This window comes from Phalacrocorax aristotelis, chromosome 20 (genome assembly GCF_949628215.1).
Source record: "Phalacrocorax aristotelis chromosome 20, bGulAri2.1, whole genome shotgun sequence".
Classification (NCBI taxonomy): Eukaryota; Metazoa; Chordata; class Aves; order Suliformes; family Phalacrocoracidae; genus Phalacrocorax; species Phalacrocorax aristotelis.
The window spans coordinates 5,012,176-5,029,827 of record NC_134295.1 but is presented as its reverse complement, the minus strand read 5'-3'; the positions used below and the strand labels follow the sequence as shown (position 1 = coordinate 5,029,827).

At 44.8% G+C, this 17,652-nt stretch overlaps 1 protein-coding gene across 1 annotated transcript in view; it reads left to right on the top strand.

Moving 5' to 3' along the window:
• The first annotated feature begins 4,807 nt into the window (after window positions 1–4,807).
• CLIC4 (chloride intracellular channel 4) overlaps window positions 4,808–17,652 on the top strand; it is a 32,843-nt gene continuing 19,998 nt past the window's right edge. Inside the window, exon 1 of the mRNA XM_075114608.1 lies at window positions 4,808–4,971. Within this exon, the coding sequence (XP_074970709.1) occupies window positions 4,900–4,971 (72 nt within the window). The 5' untranslated portion in view covers window positions 4,808–4,899. The remainder of the gene's footprint in view (window positions 4,972–17,652) is intronic.

Here is a 17,652-nt window from a genome sequence, read left to right as displayed (position 1 = left end):
ATAAATTTTAAAACTTGAACTGCAATAGATTTTGGGATGTTCTTGAAGGACCTCCAGGTGCCCTGGTGCATGAGTCTGTGCGGTGCGGCTGCAGGGATGTGTCCAGGGAGGTCTCCCACCGCCCAGGCTTGGCTCCAGCTCCCTTCACGCTTAGCTGAGGCTCGAACTCTGCCTCTCGGTCCTTTCTAGGCCCCTTTCTGCAAAAGGATGAAGCTGAAATCTTTGCTTCCTGACGCTCACGGTAGAGGAAAATGCCGATATCTGAATTCTAAAAGTAGGGCAGTGAGAAATACGTAGAGAGGCGACAAGAGGCATGGCAACAGCCTCCCGCTGAAAGAGGAGAGTCAGGCATTCAATTACTTGTGTTGTATGTGTGGTCCGGAGAGCCAACTTTCCTTTTCCCGCCTTGGATAGCACCTCCAAACGCGGGGAGATGCCAAGCAGTTTAACTTTCCCAGTGTTTCAGCAACACTAAAAGAAGCGAGGTGAAAACTCTGCCTGTGTCAGCGTTCCCGTAAACCTGCCCCCACCGTGCCTCAATGTAGGGGACCTAAGGCAGCCCAGGGAAACCTGCGGACAATGCCTGCTTTGTCTACCTCCCCTCTCCTCGGGCGCCGTGAGATGCTGAGTCCAAACATTTAACCACAAAATGCATTAATTACCGTCCAGCTCCCTGGGGTAAGGACCATATGCCAGTAACCAGAAAAAAAAAAAGCATGCTATTGCATGGAAAGTACATCGATTGTTAAATGACTCCAAGCTGCAATTACTGCCACTAAAAGTTCTTGATTAACGTTTCCTAGAAACATTTAGTCCTCCAACCTCTGTGCTTGGAGCAGTGTTCGCTTGGACCATGCAAAAGCGGTGTGACCCAGAAATTGTGGGATGAAGTCAACTCCCCACATAATGATACGGGATGCGTCCTCTGCTCCTCTAATTCTGCCTCAGCCCGCAGCTGAGGGCTGTTTTCCACTGTATTTCTCACCAGTGTCAGCTGTTAACTCTGGGTCCGGTTCCACGGAGCGCTGTGTGTCCTCAGCTGCTCACTTCGGCGCCTTGTGGGACCAGCTCCGTGAGCCTGCAGCTAACACCAAAATTTGGCATCCGCCCCGGATGAAAATGAGCTATCTAGGGACAGCTGGTTGGGAGCTGTAGCAAACTGCAAACAGTCTGACACAAGCAGAAGTCTGAGTTCGCCCACACTCCCTGTAAATCTGGCGGGCTAACACCCTCCAATCGGCTTCAAAAACAAACGCTGCTCAACACAGGGGTAATAAAACATCAATGAGCAATATCAGCATAACAAAATAGTCCATCCTCGGTGGCAGGTGGTGGATGGGAGCCCAAAATCGTGCTCGGTGTGTCTGCGTGGGAGGCTTAAGGAAATTGGAGTCTATGGGGTTACTTTGCTAAAGGGGCACCACCACACAGGGCATCTGGGGCACGCGGTCTCTGGGCCTGCGGTCACTGCTCTTCCGCTTCAAGTCTCCGGGGAAGGACTTTGCAGCATCCCAGCCTGCAGACAAGCCCAGGAACCCGAATTAGCATTGGAATGAGAATGTTGGTATTTTTAAACCAGGGTGTGTCGTTCCTGCCTTTCTTTTAATAGGTGTCCGTGGGCAGGTTCTTCTCGCAGCTTCATCCACCATTGCTTTCAAGAGCTACGATGAACCTGACTCTCAGACCAGGTTCTTGCTTCCAGCCGCAGCCGGCACTGGACGGTCCAGCGAGCTGCTGTGCTGCACTCTGCCTTCCAAGCCTTCCTCAGCACCCTGTCTTCTCAAAGCAGTTTAATTATGCCTAAAAGCCAGGGTGTTCGCACGGCATGCAGTCCCGCTGAGCTGCAACATGACCTGCCATGCTGAGCTCCTCCAGTGGCTCAAAAATTCCCCTTAAAAACCATTTTTGAAACCCGGGGTCAAGGCGGCAGCGAATTCCACCGGCTGAACGTGCGCAGTGAGGGCCGGGGCAGGAGAGCGCTTGCTTTGATATCTTTAACATCTGACGCCTTCAGTTTCAAAAGCACTTGGAAAGTTTGAGATGGAAAATTGCTGCATAAAGGCCAAAAGTGCGAGAGAAGTGAAACAATAATATGCCGTTTTGCCGCTCTGCCAAATGGAAATAAGCTTTCTCAATACAGCATAAAATAATATAGAGGGAGTGACCTACTGATCTAAGCGTAGGTGGGGGGGCCCACAATTGCTTTGTTCTGACTCCCGGACTCGGTGCAAATTTAGCTTTGAATAAGTCACTTAACTTTTCTGACTCATTCCTCACAGCTGTAAAAGGTGGGTAATGCTCACTTCCCTATGGATTGTTGGGAGGACTGGTTATTTATTTTGTAAAGCTTGGGCAAATTAATTCTAAGTATTATTGCAAAAAAATCTTCCAGAATAACTTAAGCAGCAATTACAGAACCAGGGAAGAATCGAGAGCTTTCAACGTTCAAATCTGTCCTGAGCATTGTTAGAGGTTTCATTTGAATGGGGACGATGAGGGGTTTGGTAGATGCCAGCTGGAAACCAGGAAAATGTCATCTAAAAGTAAAATAACAGAAGATACTAAGCAACAGACAAGGCTGGTGCAGCTGGGTATCAATGAAATAAGCTAGCTATTAGCTGCTCTGCAACAAAACAGCATGCAAACCCTTTTGTTAGAGAAGAAATTCAGTGGTAGCGAGGAAAAAACAGCCCTGGCAGCTCCTTTGTATAGCTGGTAAAACATAAAAAAAGCACAGAGTGCCTCTCAGACCTCAAATTTGTTGCTCTACACCTACCTTTAGCGGCACCGTGGGAGAGCTATTTCCTTGTGCTAAAACCACTGCCTTTTGAGAAGGAGGTGGTTCTTTGCTTTGGGGAGTCTTATAAAGTATTTCAAGTTTTACAAAAGCCTGTGATTTTTGAAACTTTTGGCAGAGGAGGGTGAAGCACAGGGAGGAAGGCTTGGTCCTCGGCTGAGAAGGGCGTCTGGCTCCACGTTCCTTATACCAGCGCGGCTCAGCCCCGATTCAGAGGACTCAGCTCTTGCCTTTCCCAGCAGACACGGAACATGCAGCAGAGGGTAGCAGCTTTCCCCTGCCAGGTGCTGCAATGGCCTTGCAATAAAAGCCCCTCGTTACCAGTTCCTGAACCTACTGGGGACGTTTGGTCCAACCGGTGCAAACGTCTTACTCTGCCATGTGGAAAAAGTGAACATAAACCCCCAAAACTGATACTTGTGGAAGGTCCCTGTGACAATCCCATTTAAGGGAAATGGTTTTCCCTCCCTTCTATCCCACCCACTTTCCAACGATGGTGTCGTCTGTGGTTCAGGCTGCAGTTAATTTAAGGACAATTATTCAGGGAGATTCCTGGTCGCAGCCCAGCCTTGCTCCCACATCGGTTTGGTTACAGTGACACACCGATGTCCAATTTAGACTGTCCCACCCTATGAATCAGTGAGATTCCTTGGACTGTCTCTCAAATAAACAGAAACAAGTCTTCCACCGACTCCCAGGGAGCCGCTGAGCTGAGGAGGGCTGCACAGGAGCTGTAGGAACGGGAATGAAAAGGAGTTTGTCACATCGGTTGCCCAGCTGTACCAGCACCGGGAGAGGGGCCGACAGCAGATTTTCCTGCTCTAGATGAACAATTCAAGGGCATTCAAAGATGAAATTTGCTTAAAGACATCCGGTTATGCAGAACTGAGGGTAGTAAAACGCCTGAAGAGATACGAGGTTTTGTTATTACCAGTGAACACTCTGTCGGTAACCATTTCATCCGGAGCCATTTCTGGCTGCATGGATGCATTTGGGTACAAATTACAGGGAGGCTCGTCCCAGCGCCGGGTCACAGACAGCATTAAAGCAGTAGAGGCGGAGAGCTGCGTCTACAAGTATTCAATGGCTCCTCGGGGTATCCCACAGCCCCAGCGCACCCTTACCCTGGGAACGGCTCTGCCCAGACATTCAGGTGCAGCCAAACTCAGACTATTAAAAGTAAGAGTCTGAGCTCCTGAAAAAAGGAAGGACTGGGAGCGAGGGCGGGTGCTGCCGGGGCATAAAAGCCGCTCTGTTCACAGCGGCTTGGACTCTGCAGGCATGAAGTCGCATGGGGAAAATGTGATCGCAGGCTGTGTGCTGCCTTGTGCTATTTCGGTGAAAAGACTGGAAAGGGCAAACGGTTTCATTTCCTTCCGACGTTTCGCCCAATTCTCCCGCACATTTTTCTGTCCAAGCTCCTCAGTCCCTGACCTTAATAGCGAGAGAGAAACTAGGCTGGAAACACTCCTCCCTGCCTCTCGAAATAGTTTTTTTTTTTTTCCCCCCAGCCAGGGAAAAAGCTATTTCTGCTGCCCTGGTGCAGACGCCTGCAGCGTGTCGGGGCCGTGAGGGGGAAACCCCTAGTTCTGAAGCTTCTCCCCGCAGGCGAGGTGGGCTGCAGCCCCGGGGCTGGGGTGACAGCGGGGGGACGACACGCAGGACCCCTTCCCCGGGCTTGGCAGCGCCCACACGGCTGCGGCCTCTGCCAAAGGCCGGGCCTAAGCAGGCCGCTCCCAGACGTTAGGTCACCGGGCACCGCACCAGCTGCGGGGAGCGCCCGCCGCCGGCCTCGCCCCGGGGGTGCCCCCCACTTCCCCGGGGGGTCCCCCACCGCCCCAGGGGTGTCCCCGGCTCTGCCCGCCGGGGACCCCCCCCACCTCCCCTCAGGCGGCACCGCGCCCCCGAGCCCGCCATAGACACTATTGCCCCCCCACTCCCTCAGCCCCGGCCCCGCCTCTTTGGCGCCGGCCCCGCCTCTTTCAGGGCAGGCCCCGCCCCCCCGCCCGGCCCCGGCCGCAGTCGCGCGCAGGGCGGGCCGAGGCGATCCGTGCGCGGCGTCGCCGTCGTCCCGGCTGGCAGCGGCGGGCGGAGGCTGAAGCATGGCGCTGTCCGTGCCGGTGAACGGGCTGAAGGAGGGCGATAAGGAGCCCGTCATCGAGCTCTTCGTCAAGGTAAGGCGGTGTGGGGGCGGCGGCGGTGGTCTCCCGTCCCGGTTAGTCCCGTCTCGGCGCCGCCGAGCGCGCCTCGCTCTCCCCTCAGAGCGCGCCTCTCCCCTCAGAGCGAGCGCGCGCTCCGACCGTTGGGCGCCCCCTCCCCCAGCCGCCGTTTTCCCGCCCGTTCCCGCCCGGGGGGCTCCGAGTTTCCTCCAGCTCGGGGCCGCCCCTCCCCGGCGGATTGAGGCGGGGGGAACGCCGCCTCCGGGACCCCTCCCCCCAGCCCCACCCCATCCCCGCCGTCGGGGAGCCCCTTCCAGCCACCCCCTCCCCAAATCCCCGCGGTCGGGGGGCGGCGGGGGCGCGGGGCTCCCCTCACGGCGGCTCCAGGCCGGGCTGTGGGCGACGCCCCGCCGCTCGGTGCGGTGGGGGGGAGGCCCCGCACAAAAGGGCCCTCGGCCGGGGAGGCGAGGCCGTGTGCCCGGTGCGGGGAGGGCGTACGGGGAGCGCGGCCTGACTCACCGTGTACCGATGCGGCGAGCGATAACGCGAACCGCAGATAAGTCACTTTTGAAAAGTGTGTCCGGCGTGCCTTTGCTGGAAAATTCTTTCCCGAGAGCAAACGCTGCAGCTGGTGCATAGCAGGAGGGTGGGCACCGGTGGCAGAGAGGAGTAAGTTGCTCTGTGCACCACCGTACATCCCGCTGGCGATTCAGCCCAATGCGTTCCGTGCGCACGAAGGTAGTAAAAATACGAGTTACTTTTCACTCAGTCCCCTGCCTAAAAAGTCTTATTTTCGTGGCAGAAACCGAACATGTAAATGCATCACCAGCCTTTCTTCCAAACTAGAAGAATGAGCTTGTGTTTTACTGCCCTTATCTGGCAAAGATACCGTATGGTATCCCCGCATGTTTTGCATTCACATATTGCAGTATGATGCAATATTTTGCATCCTCTGGGGCTCTAGTGATGCAGCATCTTCCTTTTACTTCATCTCAAAGGTGCAGGGAGTAAATGGTCCTAATCTTTTTTTTTTTTTCCCCTATGCTCAAACTTTGAAGAAAGCTTCTGTAGAGATTAAGTATCTTGATTTTCAGATGAAGTTAGTTTCTGCTGCAGTGAGAAAAGAATGGAAAACCTTCATCTGAGGTCTTGGGAATTGCTTACTATAAAAGCCATGATGACAAACATGACAATTTCCAGCAGACTAGGTAGAGCTTTGCAAATAAGTTATTTTATTTATTAAATGATCCTCTAAAGTATGGAATTTTTCCCATTTTGGACTTTTTAGTAGTCTCAAGAGGCAGTAATGGGGCCCAGGCAAAGCATTGCAGTGGAGGACTCCAGACCTGATTTTAGGCAGAATATTTAGGTTCTTAGTGTAGAGGTTAGAATTTACTAGTACAGCAATTAAGTTACAGATTACTTTGAATTATTTATAGCAGTACTTCTTTAATATAACGTGCCAACTTATCTTCGTCTGTCCTAAAGTTCATTGGCCGATTTTTTCTTAAACAAATCAGAGCAGTGATTGATGGCAGAAGGATTTGGGGGCAGGGGAAATAAGCTTTGTGGGTCTGTTTAAAGAGGATATTTCATGCATGAGGAGTAGCATGGAAGAAAGTGTAAAATTAGTTGTGAGAAAGATGTATTGACTCTGATTAAATTGTTATTGTACCAATAAAGATGTGAGACTATATGAAAGGGGAAAAGCAGGGAATTTTTCCATACCTCTCAATTGAGACTCCCTTTATTGGCATGGATTTAAGAAGGATATGTTTGGGATTATCAGTGAGTAGTATCTCCCTCAAGGAAGCCTTTTCCCAGTGTTATGAATGACTCCTGCAAGCTGTATGCTGCCTGCCTTTAGGATAGAGTTCTGGTTAAAAAAGGAGTTATTCTTGTCTGCCTTCATGATCTTCAGGTAAAGGTTATTTCCCTGTAAAACCCTGCAGAGTAAGAACACCCCCCACCCCAGCAGACAGACCAAAATAGTTGTTTCATCGAGGTGTTGCTGCCTGTCCCGCACATTACTGAAGCTGTTAAGCAGTATTGGAACAGTGTTTTTGTAAAGCTAATAGAAGTCTTGTTTGCTACCTGTCTCATTAAGATGGTCACTTCGTAAAATGCAAGCAGAATATTTATGGTTATTCAATAAAACTAATAGTGTCGGTCTAGGAAAGCACTAGATTTTGATGCAGTCATTTTTTTTTTTTCCCCTGTAAAAGGGAAGCGCAGTTTCTGCTTTCATCTGTTGCAGTTTTTCACTTGGTTACAGGCACGACCCAGAAAAAGCCTGTTGTTTTTCTAAGAGTATTTAGCACTGTAGCTAATCACTTTTCAAACAGTATATGGGGCCTTGGTTCTACCTGTGCACTGTTAGTCAGCGAAGCTCTTAAGATAGAGGTAGTGGAAAGACTTCTTGACCAAAAAAGAACTCTCTGCCAGATGCCTGCGGCTGAAGGGCGGCAACTGTGTGACCTGCATACAAAGGATTGTAGCAGCCAGACTAAGATGAAACAAAGGTACGGATTAAACCTTGAGAAACAAACCTGTGAAGCAGGAGAAACTGTTTGGCTTCATGCCCAAAATGTTGGGTTTGAATCTTATTAAATTGTGATCAGTAACAAAATAGGATGGGCACGGCATGGGGGGGAGTGCACACATGGTTAGGTTTCAGTTATGAATAACTATATAGGGCAGTTTGGCACCAGCAAATTGCTTTAATTTTTTTCAAACGACAGTGTATCAGTCTGCTGTAACTTGTATTTTCATAGTCTGTCACAACATATATGCAGAATTAGGATATTTAAGTAATAAACTGTTACAGTGCTGAAACTGAGGTGAATAACCTGCTTCTTGGTCTCGTATAATGAGTAGCTTCAGCAGCTTTTTCATTACAGCGCTGGTGGGCTGCTTGCGGTCTCTAAACTAAGTGTAAATATTTTTCAAGTCTTGCCTCTGAGAGCCGATTAGGAGAAACTAGTGATGTATCTGATTTCGTTTAGGTTCCTCATATGTTCGCATGTTTTATTAACGAGGGAGGCCCACTTCCATTGTCTAACAAGGATATTTTTATATGCCCTAGTGGCATTTGAGAGTAGTGAAGGCTGCTTTGCAACGAACGTGCGTGCAGAAACTCGAGCACTGTGATCTGAGTCCAACTTGTCTAGGCCAAAAAGCTGCAATTTAGTTAATTGTGTGGATTTTTATTGTAAATAAAAAGTGTGGTGGACTGACTTGGCCAAATAGAACCACTCACCTGTGGAAACCACAGGACAGAGTTTACGAAACTACTTGTTCAGTTTCTTTAAGACAGTGTACAAAGGAGATGGGGATGGATGCTGCCCAAAGCTCAGCCCTTGGTGTTCTAAAGGGCAGTTGGTGTCACTTTCTTATTGTAACAGCAAGGTGAAGACACAGATGATTAACACCAAACTTGTTGAACAAACAAACAAAAAAAACCCCACACGAGAAATTCATAGTCGTATTATCTGCTGGCATGGGATGGGTTATTGTAGATGTAGGTAACCACTGAGTGAAGGTGTTCTCTTCTTCAACTGTGTAACGTGTGTGTACTTGCAAATTAATTAGACCTTGGATTTCTGGCAGCTTTCAAATAAGATGTCATTGCGAAATTGGGCACCTGTTTTGAAAATCAGATAGTGTCTACTCTCTGTTTACCTATGAATTGTACTGTCAGTAGGAAAAAAGCTGTGACTTCACATTTAATAAACATCCTACTCTAAAACACTTCCAGTGATCATAACAGAAGCTCATCTACATTTTTGTATATCTGAATTAAACAGAAATTTGGCAGGTGAACTGTTTGTCTTCCGGGAACTAGGTCGGTTTTGTTCAATTAAATGTTGAAGCCTGTGGAAGGAAGGGGATGTGTGCATCTGCATCTCCAGCAGCAGGCTTGATATTAGCTCAGGCTGGGTGGGAGGAGGAGTGTGATTTGTCTGAATTGCATACGTTCGGGTCTGCCTTTGTCTTGCAGTTCTCATTGTCTGTGAGTATCCTTACGTAAGCTCTGATGTGTCGTTCTGAGCTAGTATAGCTGCTGTATGTTGGTTTATAGCAAACCACCCCCTCATCTTGTTTGTAGTCTTTTTTTGTTTGTTTGTTTGTTTTCCAACTACAATATAGATGTAAAATTAAAAGGAACATCGATATAAGGAAGTAACAAGACTAGAGACATGCAACATTGCTTCTCAGAGGTAGTCTTGTCAGGGGCAGGCTTGTCACTCGATAATCTTATTAGATAAGAAGTCTCTTCCTTATGTACCAGATCATCCTTTGGAGGTTTTGATGTAATAACCTCAGCACCTGAGAACTTTCTCAGTCTGCCTTTGATATGTGTTTGGTATAGATAGCAAAATTTCATGGGTGGCTTATTTCTTGTAGGCAAATACTGGCATATTGTGAAGGATCCCTTTATAAACTGAGGTGTAACCATCTTGGTATATCCTGGGCTTAGTTGGTATAAATCAGGCCTTTTCTTTCTTTGGCCAGCAAACTATTCCTTTAAATTCTGCTTGGGAAAGTTCCTATAGCCAGAAACATCCATGGCTTCTTGATTTGAATCTTCTAACCAAAACTGGCGATTTTGATTGCTAATACAGAAACCGGTGCGCTTGGTACAATGTTGTTTAAAAATACAGAGATGATCTCAACTGTAAATGTGAATTTTTATTCAAAAGATTGGAAACTAAGCTTTCCAGTCATTTTCAAAGGGATTACACAGATGAGTTAGCTTTCCCTTAGTCACAAATTGCTTCCGAATAAACTTTAACAGTAATGGTTTTATTCACTGGCATCTATCCTCCCCTTTCCAATGATTAACATCTAGACAGCTCAGTCAGATAGCCAAGAGAACTTGTGTTTTACTTTGCAGCTGAAGCAGGTCTAACACTCGTGCACTTTTCCTCCTTTCCCCACAAAGTGGTCTGAGAACCAGCCGAGTTCCTGGGTCTGAACTCGTTGCCCTTCACAGCCTGCTAATCTGCTGGCTGGGATTGTATGGTCATCTGGAGTGGTGCTTCTGAGTCACTCACTCTGTGGTGCACACCAGTGCCGTACGCCATAGATGCATTCTTTGAGCATGGATACTGCTGTAAAAGACACATCTGTCCTCAGTTTTCCCAGATGGGCAATGTCTCAGGCTGCGCATTGAAGGCTTCAAGGGGAAAGAGAAGCCTGTGTATCAGAGCATGTGTTGGGGGACAAACTTTAGGGCCTGGAATGTATCAAAAGTCAGGGGTAAATATACACATCAAGGATCTGCGGTCTCCGTCTTGTTCCTGATGCTTTTTTACGTCAGTCTGTGATTGTGTGTATGTGCAGAAAGCAATTTGCAGAAGCAGGGAAGAGCATACTTAACGCCAAAGTTCTGGTGAAAATATTTGAAGAGAATGAGAATCTTCTTACAAGGTGTCTTGTCTGTACAGAAAGATAACTGATTGTTGAGAAATAACACCTAGATACGAGGAATGTTTATGTAAACTCAGTTTCACTGTTAGGAAGTGGGTGGAAGGGTCTGATAATCTTTCAGTGGGCAGCACTGTGACAGTATTAGCATCCTAAGGAGTTAGTAATCATTACCCTTGCAGCCTGAAGTGACTCAGTGCCACCGTCTAGTCTCTCACTGCTTATCCTGACCTAATCTTGTGGAAAGAAACAGTGAGGAAAAGAGTTCTTTATTTGAGGAGTGTTACTGTCTCTCTTTTAATGTGAATAGGGTGAGCAGAGAAGTAGTTGGTTCTGTAGCTGAACTTGTGGATCTTTGAAGTCTGTGTTGTGTTGTCTCTTACAAAAAATCTGTGTTTGGAAGAGTCTAGTTGGGGCATTCATTGAACTTCTAGCTAAAGAGTAATCTATGTGCTTTGGAAAATGACTTTTGTACTCTGAGGCTGCAAGTCTGTTTTTTAAAAGTGTACGTTAGTTAAAAGGGACAAAGAGCCCTGGGCTGTCGTTATTTTCTCACCAGTGTGAGCATGTTCAGATTCTCTTTTAAATGAGATGTTTATTGTGATGTGACTAACACAAGGCCTACACACTTTTCTGACACTGCCTACATCAATTCTAAGTTCTGGCTGGGCTGGACATACCACTTAGAAATCCACAAGAACTACGTTTAAGTTTTAAGACTGGATAAGTGTACTTGGCATTTGGATTTGTTGTCCTTTTTTTTTTTTTTGGTAACTCTTTTGCCCTGCAACTGATAAGTGACTGAGCAGTGCAACTCTATAAACCTTCAAACTTAAGATGGTGATTGGTTGCAATTTGACTGTCCATGGAAAAATAATTTATATCTGTACTTATTATCAATCTAATTTGATTTTTATCTTCAGAGTTCTTTGTAAATAACCCGTAACAAACAACTTATTGTCCTAATCAAGTGTGTTTTTTGTTTTTTGGTTTTTTTTTTGCATATTCTTCACTTTGGAATGATACCGTTTCACTCTTAAAATAGCTGCTAGGTACTCGCACTGTGCTCATTTGTTGTATTAAGAGTTTGTGAACATTTTAACAGTTAAAACACCCAAACCCAAAATCATTGTGTTGCCTTGAGATAGGTTTAAATAGAGCTTTGACCTCAGGAACTTTAAATCCTGTACTTAGAATACTTTTTTCCTAAAAAAGACAATAGTTAATTTTTTAAAACTTCTTTTGAGTTGTTTGGGTTTTTTTAATTCAGGTCCAACATGCGTTTGTGGCACAATCTGATTTTTAGGGCTCTGAATGCTCTGTTTGTTTATGCTGAAGTGAAAAACATAAGCTGAACTGCTGTTAGTTACAAATGCCTTTGTGTGCGAGTTCTCTGGGAGTTCAAACTTATTCCTTGTATTGTTGGCTAGACAAAGGGCAAGGAACTCTACACGAGCAAAGGAAATGGCTTATTTCTGTACACTGAATATCCATATTAGGTATAAACTAAATATAGGAGCGTAATCCAGGAGTGAAGTAATATCTGTATATTTTCATGAGAAGAGATGGTGACGTCAGTCAGTGTTACACGAGGAAAGGAAATTACTTAGTTCTGTACACTGAATATCCATATTAGGTATAAACTAAATATAGGCGTGTAATCCAGGAGTGAAGTAATATCTGTATATTTTCATGAGAAGAGCTAATGACATCAGTCAGTGCTACTGGATCAGCTTCAGAGTTTTTTGGCTCTGTTAAAGCATTGCTATTTTGGCTGGAGTTTGATGGGCTGTACTTTGGAGAGCTGCTTTTCTTAAATAAATAAAGGAAATAGTTTTTTAATATGGCTTTGTCTAAAAATAAAATCAAAGCAAGTGTAAGTATATTTCTGTAGTCTTTCAAAGTGATGCATTAGCCACTCTACTGAGACATTCTGTACTGGAGCTTAATGAGATAAGGCAAAATGTCCCGAAGGAGGAAGTTCTACTCTGCAGCTGAAGAGCTGGGATACCATCTCCCGAGGGATGCGGAGTCGGTCATAGACGTGCCTTTTAGTAACCGAGTTGCACGTTGCTTGTGTTGGCACCAGAAGCCACAGAGAGCAAGCCTTACTCAAAACCTTTGTTCTCTAGCTGCTCTAAGATAAAAATCCTCGCACCAGTTTCAGTCTACGATAATGTTTTTCCTTGCTATAGCTTTTGAATACACTGTTAGCAGGGGCTACAGGTTCAAAACTGCCACTTTAACGGAGTTTTGAGAATTTGAGCAATTTCTTTGTTCACTGGCGCTTTCTTCTGCAGACATTGCTGTTTACACTCTGATTTGGAGGCAGTTGTGGTTTCAGCTGAATTCTGAAGCTCCCAGGCGATTGCCTTTGGGCTTGCATTTTCATGTGAAACTCATCTGGCCATTTGATGCCGGCTCTCCTGCTCCTGCTAGGGTTCAGTATAAGTCAGCCTGGCAACTTGAAGGGCCTGGGTGTTGGTGGAGGAGGAGCAGCGCGCAGGGTGAAGTTGGAGCAGCTCTTCGTTGTTCCTCTCCGCTAATCTGTCCAACTCATGCTCATTTTAGCTCTGAAAACCAGGTTAGAAAATACCATAAACGGGGTTCTTTGTTTTTCTCTCCTGCGGAAGTAATGCATATTCAAAGATTTATTTGAAGAACTCTTAAATGCCAAAGATACAAATTTTACTTGGGCTTCTGAGCCCCACTGTCAAGGTTTGCAGCTCTTTCCTGTAATTTTTACAGATGCTTCATTATTCGATGTGGGAAGAGTTGGAAGTAGGTCTCTTGGGCTGTAGCCAAAGCACACACTGTACTTTGTTAACAAATTTAATAAGTGTGTGGGGAGAGAATCGTTGTCATATGCAACGCCTGTTCCAAGTTCAGATGCTGGCTACCCAAACCCTGCAGGTTTCAGGCACTATAAAAGAAGCCCTTAGTACTGTATAGTTAATTGCATGCTTACAGTTTCCTACTGGAATATTGTGTCAGGCTGTTAGGCAGCAAATTTTAGACATTTTGGCCCTGTTTTATCTTATTGAGGTTTGTTACAACTGGATCACTTTGTTAAAGGTATTGCTGCTGGAATAAGAGGGACAGAAGAGAAGAGATGCTAGGCTTCTGCTGTTAATGAATAGTTTAATTTTCCTGTGTCAGCCTAGGAGGTGGTAATGTGCGTGGCTGTCCACAATAATCCCAAGGTTTTGTATGCATATCATCAAGCTAATTTCTTCACTGAATAAAATCATGGTTAGTATTTAATGCAAGTTTTGATTCTGACTCTTCATCTGATTCTCCCAGAGGATGAACACGGGATAATTTCTTTTCTCCAAAGAACTAGAAGTGCTTAATTAATTTCTGCTGAATTGTGAAGCTACTTCAATACATCGTGAAGATCCCATAGTGTTTTCCAAAAGCTTTACAGTGAGAATTAGGTAGCAATGAACAAGAGTTGCAGGGAAGTGTACAAGACAAGTCTGCTAATTATTTTGTTAGGGATGGCATCACAGGGCTAAAAGTAGCATCATCCTAAGATGGTTAGTTGCTGTTACAGTCCAACGTCTAACACAGTGGTGGCTTATCAGAAAGCTAATGACTTCAGAGGCTAATTGAGTGGGCTGATAAACATTCCTTTCCCTGGTTTAATAGCCAGATCTGAAGTAAATGCAGGGAGTTCAGTTCATTTTTTGAGTTTACAGAAATTTCAGCTGATGTTGAAGTTGGATCGATTATGAATTGCGCAAAGATGATAGAGCTTGTCAAGAGGCAGTGGTAACTAAGGCTGCTTTTTCCCTGGGTGGGTTGATGTCAGTCAGCATACAGAAAATATAGGCTAATCATAGTAGGCTTTTTGTGTTTGTGATGAGTTTCAGGAATGAACCCTGGCCTTAATGCTTTTTGTTTTCTATTTTTTTCCCCTATGTTTTTCTTAAAGGACTAGCTACTTGAGATAGCAGTGATTACCTAAATTGTTCTATAGAACTAAAACTGGTGGATGGTGGTGTTGTGATTGTGATTTGAGAATTTTAAGTGTAGATTGATACAGCATCACCAAGCTTTTTACAGTTCCTTTATAAAGGTCAAGTAAAGGGGTTGCAGTAATCAATATAGTTCTTATAAGGATAAGACTGTGTTAAGGTGGTGTAAGCTTCATGTGGTCCTTTCTGAGGTCACTTGTCTTCAGTTTGGAGATGAAGGTACATTCTTTCCCGGAAAATATTTTCTTATTTTCAGATGGCACATAATGAAGTATGTGCTTATCACATGTGCTTATCACGTCCTTTATGGAGAAAAGTTACCTTTCAAGTTCAAAAGCTGTTGAAAGGTTTTGGGGAGACTTATGGTGAAGGCTAGTTAATAATGACATTAGAGAACAAGATTAGGCAGAAAAGGTGTGATGCAGGGTAGTGCCCTCCTTGTGCTGCCTGTGATGCTGTAGACTCATCTACTGACAACGCACAGCGTGAGGAGCAAAGGTGAATTTGAAGTAAGAGCTATATAAGGTGCCAAACTGCTGACCTTTGAGGTGATGAAAATGATGTTGGATGTTTTATTTAGAATCATCTTAAGATTGTGAAAGAACTGCATGAGTTAGCTTCCTCATCAGGGACATTTAATAGTGAATAGATCTTCTTAACGATTGCTACAAGCTTATTTTGTTCTCAGACTGAATCTTTAGTGACTTTTTAACTTCTGTTAGCAGTAAGTGAGTAGGATAGGTTTCAAAATACATCAGACAGCTTCGTTAAAACGCTGTGCTGTGGTATCGGCTGGAATACACAGGGCCTGTGCCTTGACACTTGAGATACCGGCAGCCTGAAGCTGGCTTGAGACTTGCCTTTGCTCCTGTCTCTTAAGGGATTGACATGGATCTTTACACATACAGTAAAGGAGAGAAAGCTGGTTCATAAATATGACAAACGTCAGCTGTAATCAGCACTCAGAACTGAAGGAACTTATAGTATGTTAGATATTGAACAGCTTTGTCAGATGTGAATCCTAACGTAAAGATGAGGTCAAGACAGATATAATCTGCGAGCCTAGCAGTACTAGCTTGGGGAAATACTTTAAATCTTTTTTATTCAATCTTCTTTGTGTGTGTATTATTTTTTTTTTCCCCTCGATGAGGTGGTCCAGACTCTTCAGCTGGGATCCACATCACAATTCTCAGCCTGCGTGGCTGTGGGTGAGTAACATCCTGTTAGACAAGGTGTGTGTAGTAGGTAGTTCCCAGGCCTTCTTCATTCATCTTTCATGTGGAAGTGGTGATAGCAGCTCTCACTGGCTAATTCTTAAAGCAAGAGGATGTTTTTTTGCAATATTTATGAAGTGTTAATTGCTTGAACACTCTCATTGGTATGTCTGGTGGGAGAAGGGAACAAACACGCTGGAGGGAGTTGTCCAAGGTTGATCTTGGGTTTGTGCTAGCATAGCTGTTTTGTTGCTGTGTTTGAATAACAGACAGCCTAAGATTCTGTTTCCTTCCGCTAGTTTGGCTATCCTTATAATACTGTTCTTTACATTTTCTATTTTAACTTTTTTTTTTTAGTTCTCCTTGGTTTATCCTTATGAGGATAGCTGAACTTGAAAGAAAAGTATGTCATAGCAGCATGTGTCAAGTATCTGTAGACAATCTTTCAATATTAAGGTTAGAGTAAGGTTTACTTGCTCGCTTTCAGTGCTATTAAGACAAAGAAAATGAGCGTTTTAGGTTCTTGTACGTCGCAAGCAGCACCTGCTGCTGTCACTAGCTATAGGTTTCCAGTAACAGTAGTAAAATGTTTGATTTATATTGAAACATGGCATGAAGGTCCTTCTAGTATTCTGGATCTTTTACAGGATGAAATTGTCTTTCCAGCTGTGGGGAGTTTTTGGATTTTGGTGGGTTCCCCCCCAGTTCTGACCTTCCCTGTCTGTTGCTTTTTGTGGTAGGCAACTTCTTTAGGCTGTCAGCAATATCAGCCTTATTTATTATAATGTCCCAGTCTTGCAGATTGAAATGTCCTGTTAAGTTTTGATCTGCCTAGTGGCATAAGGCGCCACACAGAAACAAAAGCTTTCACGTGTAAGCTGGGGCACCAGCTATCCATTGTCCTGGAGAGGCAAGGAAAAAGGTGAACTGACAAGCGTCTTGTCATCCCTGGAATTAAATCTGGTTGAACCAGATTTAGTTAGTGTCAGAGTTCAGGGCTTGACTTTCTAGCTTGCTCCCTGACCCGTTCCTCCTGTAAAAACACAAACCAACTCCCTTCTCAAACTAACACATCTGAAAGCATGAGAATGAATTGAATACTGTGTATTGCAGGCACCACTTTTTTCAGTCCTGATCTCTACAATTTGCTGCCTTGTCAGCTCTTTTCTTCTCTTGAATGATGCTTCATTAATATTTGAGACGTTGGGACCCTTTAAGACATGTTTTGGCTCGTAGGGTGAATGCTTACATATAACATCCCTGAAGCTCATCCATCTACTGCCTGACCAGAAACCCAAGACAGTCAGTATAGTGGCACCATATGGAGGAGGCGTTTGATGGGTATTACATCAAATACTGTTATAGTCCTTGCATGCATGTAATTCTTTACATCTTATCTGAAAACACTGCTCAATAAACAGCATGGAATGCTGTTTATTCAGCTTGGCAAGATAAAGGTCTGAGCAGATGCTCCAAGGATTTAGAGTGATATTACCAGACCATTTCCAGTATTCGTGTGTGGAACATTAAGCCACTCTTTTCTGTATTCTGTATCCTTTCATCTCAGGAGTTTTGAATTGCTGCATGGTTTTCACTTGAATTGCTTAGTTTACCTTAACCATTTCCTCTCAAAACAGTAATCGATATAGGATTATTATTAATTTATTCATTTTTAAAAATGGGTTCACTGGTCATGAAAAATATAAGAGTGATTGTTACCTGCTGTTTTGTGGTAATGGGTATGCATCATGCTGTTTCGTGTAGTTTTTCCAGCAGATTTGCTTTTTGTTAGGACTGAGATATGTTTCAAGATTGCTGAGTTCAAAATGTGAACATACCCTCTGATTTCCTGCTCCCACCCCCCCACCCCCAGTCTGTTTATTTGTTGGAACATTAATCTTCTAGACTTTGCAGGTTGCTTATTCAGGGAAGGGGGACTTCCCTGGTGGTATAATTGAATAGCTCCAGTAGCTGTCTTTGGTGAAAGGTATTCTGTGAGATATTTCTAAAATACGTTTTTGCCTCTTTATCCAAATGTCGTTTTTTCCTGCTTCTGGTTATGTTGAATCTGG